This window comes from Heptranchias perlo, chromosome 7 (assembly GCF_035084215.1).
Source record: "Heptranchias perlo isolate sHepPer1 chromosome 7, sHepPer1.hap1, whole genome shotgun sequence".
In the NCBI taxonomy this organism is placed as follows: Eukaryota; Metazoa; Chordata; class Chondrichthyes; order Hexanchiformes; family Hexanchidae; genus Heptranchias; species Heptranchias perlo.
The window spans coordinates 39,341,642-39,358,271 of record NC_090331.1 but is presented as its reverse complement, the minus strand read 5'-3'; the positions used below and the strand labels follow the sequence as shown (position 1 = coordinate 39,358,271).

The 16,630-nt window shown below is 40.4% G+C and overlaps 1 protein-coding gene across 3 annotated transcripts in view; it reads right to left on the bottom strand.

The window, feature by feature from the left end:
- Window positions 1-16,630, bottom strand: part of slc38a11 (solute carrier family 38 member 11) — an 87,329-nt gene that overhangs the window by 59,535 nt on the left and 11,164 nt on the right. The window contains exons 4-5 of one of the 3 annotated variants that reach the window (XM_067986781.1): window positions 16,486-16,620; window positions 13,721-13,786 (exon numbers count right to left, since the gene is read on the bottom strand). In XM_067986781.1, the coding sequence (XP_067842882.1) occupies window positions 13,721-13,786; window positions 16,486-16,620 (201 nt within the window). Of the gene's footprint in view, window positions 1-12,459; window positions 12,667-13,720; window positions 13,787-16,485; window positions 16,621-16,630 lie in introns of those variants that run through there. The other 2 variants (XM_067986783.1, XM_067986782.1) reach the window with 2 other exon arrangements.

Genomic DNA, 16,630 nt, shown 5'->3' with positions numbered 1-16,630 from the left:
TTAATTTTACAAGGCAGTTTCCTATCGTAAGAAACTAAAAATTGCATTCATTCACACACTATTTGCCTAGCGTTCTGAATTGTGTGGAATAATATCATGGAGAAACCCAACTTTAACATACCATTTTTCAACACATGGACAGCAACAAGTTTTCACCTTTCTTCTAACCTGGTAACTTCAATGTACATAGATCTTGAAGTTAAAGTGGTCAAAGATGGGGCTCTTTAGAAAAAAATTTCCAAACATCGTGGCTAGCGATGCCAGAGCGGAATATGAAATCGATTGGAAGCAAGTTGTACAGAACTCCCTTACATCACGGGCAATCTTCTAGCCGACCAGTTAGTCCAGCCTAAAGTGTTCTCACTAAAAATGGATGATGGCTTCACCTAAATATAATGGGCCATAATTTGCTGAACCAGTTCATCTATTCGTGTCTGCCGTTAGTTAAACTTGCCCTTGCACGTTTAGGTTTTTTAATTTTTTTGCGTGGCAAGTTGCTGAAAGTGCAAGCTGATAACATCGCAGTGAGGGAAACAGGGCATCTGGGACCTGAGTGAACAAGGCAAGCAACTGTGTATCTCCTTAACCAATCAGATTGAATGATTGTGACATAAACAGCACAAGGACTGAGAAGGAAGTGTAAATTAGAGTGGGTGAATTCAATATCAAATCAGATACACAAAGAGAAATAAAGAGAGGGAAAGAAAGATTGGATTAAGTGAGAGAGAAAAAAAAAGACAGAAAGGAAAAATAAACAAAAAGTTTCAATTTAAATTTTAACATTTTTAAAATCTCCAACAACATTTAAAACCTGAAGGAATGAGGCTCCACACTTGTAATAGTTAATTTACAGTCCCAGAGAGGTTCATTGGCAGTAATTAAAACTTATAACATTGTTAAAGGATACTTAGATTTGAAGACTTAGCTTTCTGTGGCGAGTTTGGTTCGTATCTATTGTGCAAATATAGCAACTTCACGCCATTTAATGCATTTCAATGGTGAGGCAGAAAGCGAGATGCCATTTTTGTGAAGTTAATGGCGGAGTGGCACAACTTGGATAGCAACTTTTGGATATCAGCGTTTAACCGCGCATCTGCCCCTCGCCTGAAGTTGTTGTACCATTTGCGCATAAATAATGGCGAGCACCATTAGCCTCACCGTTATTTTAACTGCAAATTCTGGCCCAATAATAGATTTAAATTAAGTGTAGCTTTGGGTAGGATTGTTCAATGTGTTCCTTTCACTCATCTACAATGGGCCTAAGGAAAGCTCTTTGGGCGATGGAGCTCCGAAAGAAGAGGTTTTTTAGCAATTTTTATTAAAATTTCAAATTTATGTTATACTTTGGTACATTTTTGAAAGTTTAATTAAAAGAATTACTGCATTTTTAAAAAAAAGAGTATTTATTTGTCACAAAATGTTTACGTGGAACCTTAATTTGGAACCTAAAATTGCTGAATATTTGTTGTCTGTTAATCCATCAAAAAGTGACTGCTGTCATACAGATCAATTTAGAAAACCATTAAAAGCTGATCAGCAGCTGCAAAAATGTTGACCACCCCACTCCAAAAAAAAACTACTCTAAAATGGCCCTAAAAATGCAGGAACGTTTTTGTCACTTTACTTGGTGCATTTTGCAGCAGTTTGGATTCTACAATGAATACCGCCATACAATTTTTGAAATCTAAAAAGGAAGGAAGATTTGGTTAATTTTATTGAGAACTACGATCTATTAGAAAGAAAGAAGTTGCATTTATATAGCACCTTTCATGATTGGTGGGCACCCTAATGCATTTTATAGCCAATGAAGTACTTTCAGTTGCAATGTGGGGAAACGTGGCAGACAAATTACACACAGCAAGGTCCCACAAAGAGCAATGAGATAAATGACCAGATAATTTATTTTAGCGATGTTGGTTGAAGGATAAAAGATTATCTGTAATCACCAGGCATTGTTCTCTGACTATATATGCGGTAACCTTCAAGGAATCCCACACTCACCTGACGAAGGAGAAAGCCTCCGAAAGCTTGTGATTTTCAAATAAAACTGTTGGACAATAACCAGGTGTTGTAAGATTCCTTACATCTGAATTGAAGTGTCAGTCTAGATTGTGCTCAAGTTTCTGCAGTGGGGCATGAACTCATGATCTTCTGATTCAGAGGCAAGATTGATACCTAATATTTCATTATTTTTCTTTAGAATGTATTTCTTCCAGTTGCAGATAATTTATTACTGTAAGAATTTTTTTTAAAAATGTAATACAAAAAAATGCCTATTAGCAGTTAAGGAAGTCAAACTCAGTCTTACTGAACATAGGGTTGTAATTAGCAAATTTAGAGCTGTACACAGTTCTTCCAAATGCTGCCCCCATGCCAACAAGTGAGTGTCCAGGGCATACTTTCCTGGAAATTTTTGATTTTTTAATGTGAAAAATAGTGCATTATAGTTAGTATTAAACAGTTTTTTTTTGCTGGCAGTTGATTTTTAAAATTTAGATTAAAAAAGACACAGGATAAACAACTTACATTAGAACATAAGAAATAGCAGCAGGGGTAGGCCATACGGCCCCTCGAACCTGCTCCGCCATTCAATCAGATCATGGCTGACCTTCGACCTCAACTCTACTTTTCCGCCTGATCCCCATATCCCTTGATTCCCCCATCCATCTCGGCCTTGAATATATTCAATGACTCAGCATCCACAGCCCTCTGGGGTACAGAATTCCAAAGATTCACAACCCTCTGAGTGAAGAACTTCCTCCTCATCTCGGTCTTGAATGGCCAACCCCGTATTCTGCGATTATGCTCCCTAGTTCTAGATTGTCTAGCCAGGAGAAACAGCCTCTCAGCATCTTCCCTGTCAAGCCCTCTCAGAATCTTATTTATTTCAATGAGATCACCTCTCATTCTTCTAAACTCCAGAGTATAGGCTCATTCTACTCAACCTCTCTTCATAGGACAACCCTCTCATCACAGCAATTAATCTAGTGAACCTTTGTTTCACCGCTTCTAAGGCAAGTATATCCTTCCTTAGATAAGGAGACCAAAACTGCACACAGTATTCCAGGTGAGGTCTCACCAAAGCCCTGTACAATTGAAGTAACACATCCTTACTCTTGTACTCCAACCCCCTTGCAATTAAGGCCAACATGCTATTTGCCTTCCTAATTGCTTGCTGTACCTGCATACTAACTTTTTGTGTTACTTGTACGAGGATACCCAAGTCTCTCTGAACACCAATAATGTAATACTTTCTCACCATTTAAAAAATATTCTGTTTTTCTGTTCTTCCCACCAAAATGAATAACCTCACGTTTACCAACATTATACTCCATCTCCCACCTTCCTGCCCACTCAATTAACCTGTCTATATCCCTTTGCAGACTTTTTGTGTCCTCCTCACAGCTTCCTTTCCCACCAAGCTTTGTATTGTCAGCAAACTTGGATACGTTATACTTGGTCCTTTCATCTAAATCATTAATATAGATTGTAAATAGCTGAGGCCCAAGCACCAATCCTTGCGGCACCCCACTAGTTACAGCCTGCCAACCTGAGAATGACCCGTTTATCTCTACTCTGTTTTCTGTATTTAAGCAATCCTCTATCCATGCTAATATATTACCCTCAGCCCTATGAGCCCTTACCTTGTGTAACAACCTTTTATGTGGCACTTATCGAGTGCCTTTTGAAAATCCAAATATATTACATCCACTGGTTCTCCTTTATCTAGCCTGCTAGTTACATCCTCAAAAAACTCAAATAAATTTGTCAAACACGATTTCCATTTCATAAAACCACGTTGACTCTGCCTAATCATTTTATGATTTTCTAAGTGCCCGGTTACCGCTTCCTTAATAATGGATTCCAGCATTTTCCAGACGACTGATGTCAGGCCAACTGGCCTGTAGTTCCCTGTTTTTTCTCTCCCTCCCTTCTTGAATAGCGGGGTAACATTTGCCACCTTCCAATCCACTGGGACCGTTCCAGAATCTAGAAAATTTTGGAAGATCATAACCAATGCATCCACTATCTCTGTAGCCACCTCTTTTAGAACCCTTGGATGTAGGCCATCAGGTCCAGGGGATTTGTCAGCTTTTCGTCCCATTAGTTTATCCAGTACTTTTTCTCTAGTGGAATTAATTGTTTTAAGTTCCTCACTCTCAGTTACCCCTTGATTCCCCATTATTTTTGGTATGCTTTTTGTGACTTCTACTGTGAAGACAGATACAAAATATTTGTTTAACGCATCTGTCATTTCCTGATTCCCCATTATAATTTCTCCTATCTCAGCCTCTAAGGGAGCAACGTTTACTTTTACTACTCTCTTCCTTTTTACATACTTGTAGAAGCTCTTACAATCCATTTTTATATTTCTTGCTAGTTTACTTTCATATTCTATTTTCTCCCTTTTTATCAATTTTTTGGTCGTCTTTTGTTGGTTTCTAAAACACTCCCAATCCACAGGCTTATTACTCTTCTTGACAACATTATAGGCCTCTTCTTTCAATCTAATACTCTCCTTAACTTCTTTAGTTAGCCACGGGTGAATCACTCTTTCCGCGGAGTATTTATTTCTCAATGGAATGTATATTTGTTGAGAATACTGAAATATTTCTTTGGGGGTTTCAGCAGACCAAACAAACCATCACTTCCCCAAAAGCTACCTCAACTGTCTCTTTCCCATTCCAAATCTCCTTACAATTCACCAAGACTCTCCCTTCCAACCATCCCCAATTCTGTTTCTTTCTCCACAGATGCTGCCTGACTTGCTGAGTATTTCCAGCATTTTCTCTTTTTATAATGGGTTCAAATGCTGTGCTGCTCCACCACTAGTGCACAGACAAAGTTTTGTGCCTCAACATTTCTTTGGCATCCCTTGTTTTGGCAAATTATTCTTACCCAAAACAGCCTTTGTTAAGGCTGAAAAATAAATTTAATATGTTTGCAGCCTTTGGAAACTGAAACAATGTTCGTTTCCATATGTAGCCACTTACCTTTAAGTGGTCATATCCTTTAAATGTTGGCTGCAGCCCTTTAAGGTCTGATCACTCTTGCAATTTCTCACCCCATCTTTGGTGAGCTCCTAGCACCAGGTTCAATGTAGGAAATCTCGCAAGGTTGCAAAATTCCCCAATTTTTCCCAGTCCTCATTTCTAACAATATTCTGCAAACCAATTTTCTGGAAAATTAGGATTTTTAGTGGGAATCTGTTTACAATGAAGTCAGCATGCAAGTATAAAAGGTGGTGAAATGGTGCCCCCTATGTGATGGAAAATGCAGTGTTAGCAGTTGGTTATCTGGCTCAGATTACCAGGCATACCACTTTTGGTTAAGGAAGAAAACTGTTAGAACCAGTCACTAGTCAAAACTACTTGGCCCTGAAATTCTACTGATTTCCCACTGTTACTCTGCTGGGACACTGTCAAAACCCCCAGGGAACCGAGTCAATGGCTATTTATGCTATTTCTCTCAGGATTCTGACAAAGGCTGATAGAGACTCCACTGAATTTCAGGGCCCTTGTATGTAATTTTAATAATGAGCATAAACAGATCTTTACCACATAAAAATTTGCTCCTAACTGGTTTGCATTAGTATAGCCTGTAACAAGCAAACCTGATCAGAAACAACTATCTAGCTCCTTGATGGGCTGGTGGCTAACGGGAGCAACAGGTGTAGCATTGAGCCAAAAAGTCCCAGGTTTAATTTCCAGTCTGTGTAAAGTTATCGGTTCTCAGCTGCTTGTAGCAACAGGGATGCCCTGGGCAAAGGAAGGGGAAAGAAAAAAATCACCTGCTGAAAATTGTGCACGTAACAGGATTAGGCTTAGCTGCAGAAATGCCTGCCAACGTTCACTGTCTGAGCTCACACACAAAGAATAGCCACTTTGATGAGGTACTGGAGGGTTTTTGCCACATGTGGAACCATACCCCACTTTATGTATAAACAATAAATTTGAGAAGATCTTTGAAAGTTACTTGGCTCAACAGAGACTGGCTGCAGTAACATGATCTTTGGGAAGTCACCCTTAACCTTGCCCACAACTGATCCATTGCTAGAACAAAAGGATTATTTTTATATATAATTTATTTATATGTTTTCCTCGTCTCTTTAAGGGCTCCCTTGGCCATTGATCATCAAGTTACATCAAAACTACAGCACAATATCAGGCCATTCAGCCCAACTGGTCTATACCAGCATTTATGCTCCACACGAGCCTCCTCTCTCCCTACTTCATCTGACCCTATCAGGATACTCCTCTATTCCTTTCTCCTCCATGTGATTATCTAGCTTCCCCGAAATGCATCTATACTATTTGCCTCAACTACCCCTTGTGGTAGCGTGTTCCACATTCTGACCACTCCTTGGATAAAAAAAGTTTCTCCTGAATGCCCTATGGATTTATTTGTGACCTCTAGTTTTAGACTCCCCCACAAGTGAAAAGACATCCTCGCACTTGGACTCCAACCCCCTTGCAATTAAGGCCAACATGCTATTTGCCTTCCTAATTGCTTGCTGTACCTGCATACTAACTTTTTGTGTTACTTGTACGAGGACACCCAAGTCTATCTGAACACCAACATTTAATACTTTCTCACCATTTAAAAAATATTCTGTTTTTCTATTCTTCCCACCAAAGTGAAAAACCTCACATTTACCAACATTATACTCTATCTCCCACCTTCCTGCCCACTCACTTAACCTGTCTATATCCCTTTGCAGACTTTTTGTGTCCTCCTCACAGCTTACTTTCCCACCTAGCTTTGTATTGTCAGCAAACTTGGATACATTACACTTGGTCCTTTCATCTAAGTCATTAATATAGATTGTAAATAGCTGAGGACCAAGCACCAATCCTTGCAGCACCTCACTAGTTACAGCCTGCCAACCTGAGAATGACCCGTTTATCTCTACTCTCTGTTTTCTGTCTTTTAAGCAATCCTCTATCCATGTTAATATATTACCCCCAGCCCCATGAGCCCTTACCTTGTGTAACAACCTTTTATGTGGCACCTTATCAAGTGCCTTTTGAAAATCCAAATATACTACATCCACTGGTTCTCCATTATCTGGCCTGCTTGTTACACCCTCAAAAAACTCTAATAAATTTGTCAAACATGATTTCCCTTTCATAAAACCATGTTGACTCTGCCTAATCATATTATGATTTTCTAAGTGCCCTGTTACCGCTTCCTTAATAATGGATTCCAGCATTTTCCCGACAACCGATGTCAGGCCAACTGGCCTGTAGTTCCCTGTTTTTTCTCTCCCTCCCTTCTTGAATAGCGGGGTAACATTTGCCACCGTCCAATCCACTGGGACCATTCCAGAATCTGGAGAATTTTGGAAGATCATAACCAATGCATCCACTATCTCTGTAGCCATCTCTTTTAGAACCCTTGGATGTAGGCCATCAGGTCCAGGGGATTTGTCAGCTTTTAGTCCCATTAGTTTATCCAGTACTTTTTCTCTACTTGTTTTAACTTCCTCACTCTCAGTTACCCCTTGATTCCCCATTATTTTTGGTATGCTTTTTGTGACTTCTACTGTGAAGACAGATACAAAATATTTGTTTAACGCATCTGCCATTTCCTGATTCCCCATTATAATTTCTCCTGTCTCAGCCTCTAAGGGACCAACATTTACTTTTACTACTCTCTTCCTTTTTACATACTTGTAGAAGCTCTTACAATCCATTTTTATATTTCTTGCTAGTTTACTTTTAGTGATTTATGTATCTGTACCCCTAGATCCCTTTGCTCCTCTATTCTGTTTAGACTCTTATTATCCAAGCAGTATGTGGCCTCCTACCAAAATGCATCACCTCACACTTATCTATACTGAAATTCATTTGCCAATTACATGCCCATTCTGCAAGTTTATTAATGTCCTCTTGCATTTTGATGCATTCTTCCTTTGTAATAACTACACCCTCCAATTTGGTTTCTTCCTCAAATTTTGAGATTGTACTTCCGATTCCCGAATCCAAATCGTTAATATAAAATATGAACAACAATGGTTCCAGCACCGATCCCTGTGGAACACCACTTCTCACCTTTTGCCAGTCTGAGTAGCTGCCCCTAACTCTTATTCTCTGTCTTCTGTTTTGTAGCCAGCTTGCTATCCGTTCTGCAACCTGTCCCTTGACTCTGACCTTAGCCATGAGTCTACTATGCGGTACCTTATCGAAGGCCTTTTGGAAATCCAAATATATTACATATAATGCATTACCCTTGTCTACTCTTTCTGTTACTTTTTCAAAGAATTCAGTAAGTTTAGTCAAGCATGAATTCCCTTCTGAAATCCACGCTGATTATTCTTTATTATATTTTCGTTCTCTAAATATCTTTTTATTACATCTTTGAGTAAAAATTCCATTATCTTTCCTACCACCGACATTAAGCTAATTGGTCTATTGTTCCCTGGACTTGTTCTGTCTTCCTTTTTAAATATAGGAATCACATTAGTTGTCCACCAGTCCTCTGGCACTTTTCCCTTTTCTAGTGTATTTTCATATATATGTAATAATGCCTCTGCTACTCCTCCCTAACTTCTTTTAATATTCACGGATGCAATCCATCCGTGAATATTAAAAGGGTCTTATCCTCCCTAAGTTTAATTAGTTTATCAATTATCTCCCCTCTTTCTATCTTAACTTCTTTAATGGGCCTGATGTTAGCAGGGCGGCGGGTTCTCGGTGGGGGGCTATCGGGCGCGTGGGTAACGCGCCCGGTGAAATTAGTGAGTTTCCCGCGCGATCGTAGCAGGCAATCCACTAATTGGATCCACTTACCTGCTCCTCCGGGTTCCCCACTGCTGATCTGCGCGTCTGGCGGGCTGTGCATGCGCAGTAAGATCTGTCAGCTGGAGGAGCTCTATTTAAAGGGGCAGTCCTCCACTGACAGATGCTGCAACAAATAGAAAAAATTACAGCATGGAGCAGCCCAGGGGGAAGGCTGCTCCCAGTTTAATGATGCCTCACTCCAGGTATCAATATATGGGGTGAGGAGGAGGGGGAGGACAGAGATCTTCCTCCCGGCGGGCGGGAGGAAGCGGCCTGCCTCTGCCACCAGGAAGGCCTGGCTCGAGGTGGCAGAGGAGGTCACCAGCGCCACCAACATATCGCCCACCTGCATACAGTGCAGGAGGCGCTCCAATGACCTCAGTAGGTCAGCCAAAGTGAGTACACGTAGTCTTTCCCCTACACTCCGTCTGCCACAGCACTGCCCCCACCCCACATCTCCTTCGGCACTGCCAACACTACTCTGTCACATCACCCCTCATACCCACTCAAACCTCATCCTCATCTTACCTGCACCTACTCACCTCGCCTGTACTCACCCGCCACTACCACTCAACCCAATCCTCATACAATCTCTTGGCTCTATCTCATACTCACCCTCTCGTGCATCTCTTTCACGGCCAGCCTCACTCAACCTGCCACTACCTGTGCTGCAGCCACAGGGCATGCATCACATATGTGCAGTTGGCAGCGTAAGGCAAACGTGTCGTGAGCATGAAGGGGATGCACAAGGGTGTTTGAGGGCTTGTCATGGGTGTTACTTATATTGAATTTCAGAACAACTCACATTACATATATTGGCACCACTACTGCCATGTCTTCGCGAATCCTGTCTGGTTTGTGCAATAATGCCCGCTCCTGAGGATCACTATGAGGACCCACAACTGATGCCACCCATTGTGTCACTGCAGAGTGGGTGTAGGTGTATTTGCAGGGCTCTTCTGCGCAGACGACTGAGAGACATCGGCAATGTCCCCGGTTGCACCCTGGAAGGATGCGGAGGAGAAGTTATTGAGGGCAGTGGTGACTTTGACAGCGACAGGTAAGAAGATGGTGCTCGGGCCAGCCAGGAGCAGCCCGGCATGAAAGAGGCTGCAGATGTCCATGGCTACATGTCGAGTGACTCTGAGCCTCCGTGTGCACTGCTGCTCAGAGAGGTCCAGGAGGCTGAGCCTCGGTCTGTGGACCCTGTGGCGAGGGTAGTGCCCTCTGCGACGCATCTCTCTCTACGGTAGCCCTCCCTCCTGCTGTACAGGTGGATGTGTCACAGCACTCTGTTGTGGAGCTCCACGTGTCAGAGGTGGACGGCAAGGCTGGTGATGCTGTTCGCCCTCCGAGGAGGTCATGACTGCAGCTATGGCGGCCCCCATCCGCAAGATGTACATCTGAGGGGGTCCGCAAGGTAGGTACATGTCTCTGGACCCCGGGGTAAGTGTGCAGGTTGGTGACTTTGACCGTCAGGAGGAGGGTGGTGGAGGCGAAACTTTGTCCCAAGTGACAGAGTGGCCTCTTGCAATGGGTGAGGGTCTCCCCCCCCCCCCCCCCCACCTGTCAAATGGACCTTTGCAGCTGCCACAAGCTGACAGCTGCAACACGTCCATTTGACCTGGGAGTGTTTCCCCCAGTGTGGGAAACAGTCCCATTTTGTTCTAAAATCCCACATAATCCCTTAATCAGGTCAGTTAATGACCTGAGATACCAAAATAAATACTGTCAAGTGGCATCCCGCTGGCTTTAATTGCCTGCGGGATTCCCACCAGCGGGGGCTGCGCGCGCACTCCGGCGCGTCAGCGGGGAACCCGGAAGTGCGCGGGTTCGGGGCCGGGATTCTCCGATTTTCAGAGCCTCCCCGCCAGGAACGCACCCGGTAGCGGGTGCTAAAATAGAGCCCAATATCTTTTTCAACCTCTTCTTCTAATGTCCTGCCACCTTGTTAGTCTCTCTGGTAAATACGAATGCAAAGTAACTATTCAATATTTCTGCCATTTCGCTGTTGTTACCTGTGAGTTTATCTTGTGCATCCCTTAGTGGCCTTATCCCTATTCTGATTTTATTTTTAGTTATTTATGTGTCTGTAGAATACTTTACTATTTCTTTTTATATTCCTTGATAATTTAATTTGGTAGTTCCTCTTTGCTTTCATAATTGTTTTTTGACTTCTTTCCTAACCTCCTTGTATTCCCTTTTGTTATCCTCTCCTTTATTGTCTATATACTAAGTGTATGCCTTTTTCTTTAGTTTCAATTTTGCCCTTATTTCTTTATTCATCCATGGTGTGTCATTATTGACTAGTTTGTTCTTGCTTTCTCATGGGATATATTTCTCCTGAACTCTATTGATCACTGTTTTGAATATTACCCATTGCTGTTCTATTTCTTTGTCTGTCAACATTTTCTTCCAGCATACCTGCCCTAGTTCCATTCTCATCCCCTCAAAATTAGCTTTTTAACCAATTTATTACTTTGATCTTTGTCTTGCTCAATCATTATTTTAAACCTTATTATGTTAAGATCAATATTGCCTAGATGTTTCCCTATGCTTACTTCTCTTTTTGTTCTGGTTCATTTCCCATTACTAGATCGAGCAGTGATTCTTCTCTCGTTGGGCTTCTCACCTACTTGGTAAGAAAGGAATCATGTACACACAGTAAAAACTCCATTCCCTTTTTTCCTTTCCCTACCTCTTCTTGCCAGTTTATTTAGAATCATAGAATGATTACAGCACAGAAGGAGGCCATTCGGCCCATCAAGCCCATGCCGGCTCTTTATAAGAGCAATACAGTTAGTACCATTCTCCCATTTGGGGGTAGTTGAAATCTCCCATGATTGTTATTCAATGTTTTTTTTACTCATTTCATAGATCTGTCTACATATTTCTTCCTCCACTTCCCTTCTGCTATTAGGTGGTCTATAGAATTAACGTGATCGATCCTTTCTTATCCTATATCTCAATCTATATGGATTCTGTTTCTATCTTAATGTTACTTATGTCCCTTTTTACTATTGCCATTATGTTGTCTCTAATTAGTACAGCTACCCCACCCCCTTCCCTATCCTTTCTAAATATATTATATCCTGCAATATTTTACTGCTAATCCTGTTTCTTATGTAATCATGTTTCAGTTATTACATTTTTGAGTAACTACCACATCTACCTCCTCGCTATGGATTATTGCTTCCAGTTCCCCCGTTTTGTTTTGGATGCTATGAACCTTGATGTACAGACAATTTAATTTGTTTTTAGTAACTGTTCCCCTTCCTTTGTTTTTAACAGTCATTTTGCACTTTTGTTCTATAACTGTATTTGTTTCCTAACTGTTTATGTTATCCTTATTCTTTAACTTAGTCTGACCTTTACTCTCATTTCCTATTTCTCTTTTCTTCAGACTTGTTATTTTCCCCAGATCCCTCCCCATCTTACTAGTTTAAAGTCCTATTGACAGCCCTATTTATCCTTTCCGTGAGGACACTGTTCCCACCCTGGTTCAGGTGGAGCCTGTCCCAATGATACAGCTCCTTCCATGTGCCAGTGTTCCATAAAATGGAACTCCTCCTTCCCACACCACTCTTTCAGCCACGCAGTCACCTTTCTGATCTGTTTATCCCTATGCCAATTAGCACGATCATACTGTGGATGAAAGGATAGTAATGGGACCTACTTCAAGGATGACTTACGTCACTCTTCCAGGTGTCGTGTAAGGGCAGCACAAATCATTGTTATCCACAACCCCTTTTTGTGGTGGAGAAATTCCTGGCCTCTCCCCCATGGCACAGCTAAGGTTGGGGAGTCACTGTGAAGAATCATATGTGCAATTGCCACAGCAATAACTGCTTTAGTTAGAAGCCTATTCCACACAACTGGTGCTCTGGGGGGCAGGGAATTCCTTCTAATCTGAAACCTTGCTTGTGTGGTTAATTTTATACCCAAGTCATCCAGTTCTGCAATCAGAGTCCAAGTAAAATAACTTGCTTGTATCCAGATTATCCATTTTAAAAATCTGGATCATGTCTCCTCTCAAATTTTCTTTTTTCTGATAGAAGAATGTTCTGTTGATCATTGTCTTTCCCAATATCAAGGCAAGAGTCAAGGATCATTACTTCAGTTAACTTTGGAGGAAATCATTTATTTTCCTCATTAACTTAGCTATCTCGTGAAGAGGCATGGCAGCAACCTTTAGATGTAGCGCTCTTTATTTTTGGAATTACATTTTGTGTTGCACACAATGGCAACATCAGCATTTAAACTTGTTTATAGTTTAAAGAAGAAACAAGGCAAACAACTTGGCACATCTTTTGTAATTGAACTATTGTAGTCAGTACTATTTACACTTGTTTCAAGCACTCGAAAATATACTGAGGGCAAAACATATATAATATATACATACACAAATTCTGAATACAATTGTTTTCAAACCACAGCCACACATTTTAAAACAGAAAATTATTTTTGTGTTTACATTTATAATCACATATTTATAAAAAAATGAACAGTGCATTACTGCTTCAGTAACCTGTGTCATGGTGAGGGAGGGGCAGAGGCTATGTGTTTCCCCACTGGAAATGAGCCACCCTGTGTGCTATCATGCACCTCCCAATAGCTGGTTACTGAGCAACATTGGTAGAGGGCTACAAGTAGGTTGCCTGTTTCTCTATTCTCTTGACAGTGCAATGGTACACATGATGAGAACTGAAAAATAAGGTGAGAAACGCTCAATATATTTTAAATTATTCAATGGTGTGCTTTGTTAATTAAAAAGCAGTTACAAGCTTTTTTATTTGGGAAGAGTTAATGGCATTAAGTGCAAGAGTTCAAATTTATTTTGATTCAGTTCATGTCTTAACACTTCACTTTAGAATGAACCTGGTCCTTATACTCAGTGTTACTATACTGCATGAAGCAATCCTAAAACAATCACTTACCTCCAGGAATTCTTTGGAACACTTTTGTTAATGTATCTCCTGTGATTATGTTGTAGCTTACCATGGCTGAAAATTAAATTTTGCATTTTATAAAATGAATTAATATTCATTTAACTGCAGCACAGAACAAGATCAATGATAGTACATTTCGAAACTTAAATAATCAAAGGAAACTTCCTTTTCTATCTCTGCTAAACTTTGTGCACTATCTTAATCATAAAAATTAATTACATTTTTTCTACTTTGTACCTACATGCAAAGTCAAAGCTTAGGTTAAGACCAGATGTAATGCCAAATTAAATTTATAGTTTTCCCAAAAATCAGCCTGCGAACCAATGTTACAAGAGTCAATGGGACTGATTCAACAGAGTTGGATAAATATCGGGTGAAAAACTTTACTAGAGGGGTACAAGAAGTAGTATGGGATATATTTCCAGGATATTGGGACTGGCCAGATGGACTGCCATGGTCTTTTCCAGTGCTGTACATTCCTATATTTTTAAGAGCTACACAAGTGTAATGAAGTTATTTCACAAAACTATTCTTATTTATGATGAAACTGCTACATTTTCACCAAACCCATGATCACATGTATATTGCAGGAGAAGCTTTGATTTTCTAATGGATTTTGTGCTGGATGCTAAGGTCACCAAATGATTTTTGTGGGGGATTTAGTGAGTGACAATCATTACTACCAGGTGAAATGATTTCCCCAGAGTCAGAGCTGTATCATAATGTCTTGCTTTTAAAGAGCTGTGATTTGCTAATTGGTTGGGAGGGAGAAGACAGAGAGTAGGGATAAAAGGGAATATTCTATGATTGCCACTTCTCACATCCTGCCATTCTCCAGGGATCTGTACTGGGGCCTCAACATATATATTGATTACTTGGATGAAGGAACAGAGTTTTATATTCATGTTTGCAGATGATACTTAGTTGGAAAGCACAGTAAATTGTGTAGCTGGGAGCAGGAAACTACAAAGGGACATGAACGGACTAAATGTGTGGGCAAAACTATGGCAGATGAAGTTCAATATGGGGAAGCGTGAGGTCACCTACTTTGGATAAAGATAAATTGGAATATTTTCTTAACGGTGAGAGACTAGGAGCTGTGGAGGAGCAAAGGGAGATAGGTATCCATGTAGACAGATTAATATAAGAACATAAGAAATAGGAGCAGGAGTAGGCCAAGCAGCCCCTCGAGCCTGCTCCGCCATTCAATATGATCATGGCTGATCTGATCCTAACCTCAAATCTAAATTCATGTCCAATTTCCTGCCCGCTCCCCGTAACCCCTAATTCCCTTTACTTCTAGGAAACTGTCTATTTCTGTTTTAAATTGATTTATTTAATGATGTAGCTAATGCACAGGTATAAAAAGTAATCAAAAAGGTTACTAGAATGTTGGCTTTTATCTCAAAGGGGTTGGAATACAAAACTGAGGAAGTGATGCTTCAATTGTAGAGGGCCTTGGTCAGATCTCATCTGGAGTACTATGTTCAGTTTGGGTATTGAACCTCAGGAAAGATATATTAGCCTTGGAGGAGGTGCAGTGCAGATTCATCAGAATGATACCAGGGCTTAAAGGCTTAAATTGAGGGCAGGTTGCATAAACTTGGTTCGTATTCCCTTGAGTTTAGAAGATTGAGAGGTGATCTAACTGAGATGTTTAAAATGATAAAGAGATTTGATAGGGTAGATACAAAAGAACTATACCCTCTGGTGATAGAATCTGGAACAGGGGAGCATAATCTTAAAATTAGAGGTAGGCCATTCAGGATTGAAATCAGGAAACACTCTTTCACACAAAGGGTAGTGGAAATCTGGAACTGTCTCCCCCAAAAGGCTTTGGATGCTGGGTCAATTTAAATGTTCAGGGCTGAGATCAATAGATTTTTTTTTTAAGATAATGATGTCAAGGAATATGGAGCAAAGTGAATAGGTGATTTGAGGTACAGATCAGCCATGATCTAATTGTTTGTGAAATAGTCTCAACCGGCTGGATGGCTTACTCAGGTACCAAGAGTAGGGAAAGAGGGGACGAATCAGCAGAATTATTGATCTGTCGTCAGGGTTTCTAGATTTAAAACAATGACAAAGATAAGGCCAGCTAGAAATTGGCCTGATTTCTGCAGTATTCTTTATTAAAACAGACCTCTTGGAGGGAGTTGGAGGCATCCATCTGAGCATTCAAATAGATCAAATGGGCCTCTTTGTGCCTAATAGAATTCTACAGTGCAGAAGGAGGCCATTCAGCCCATCATGCCTCTGCTGCTTCTCTGAAAAAAAATCATCCCTTTAGTTCCTGTACCCCTGCATCTTCCCAATACACTGAGTTTTCCTCTTAAATATTTATTCACTTTCCTTTTAAAAACTTCTATCACTACTCCTGGCACAGCATGCCATAACAACCTTCTGCATAAAAAAATTCTCCTAACCACTCCTTCTGTTCTTTTGTTAATGATCTTAAATTTATACTGTCTCATTACTTTCCCCATGAAAATAATTTTTCCTGATTTACTTTATGGAAATCTCTCAATTTTTAACACCTCTATTTGAACTCCTGTTAATCTGCTTTGTTCTAATAAGACACTTTGATTTATAGCTTTTTTTGTTAGAGAAAACGATGTTATAATAAAATTGTACATTTCTCTAATTTATTTAATCTTCAGTACTTGAATGTTTCAGGAAATATATACAGTTGTTAACTTTACAGGCTTTGGAAGACGTTCAGTGGTTAAACTATGTAGAAATTAAATTCTTACCAATGAAAGGATACAGAAACTGCAGGAATGAAAGAATCACATAACCTGTAATACCAAAAGCTTTGTTCACCAGAGATTGATAAGTGCTTGTTCCAGACAGGTTCCCTCCTTTAATCAACAGTATAATAGAATAATCTATGAACAG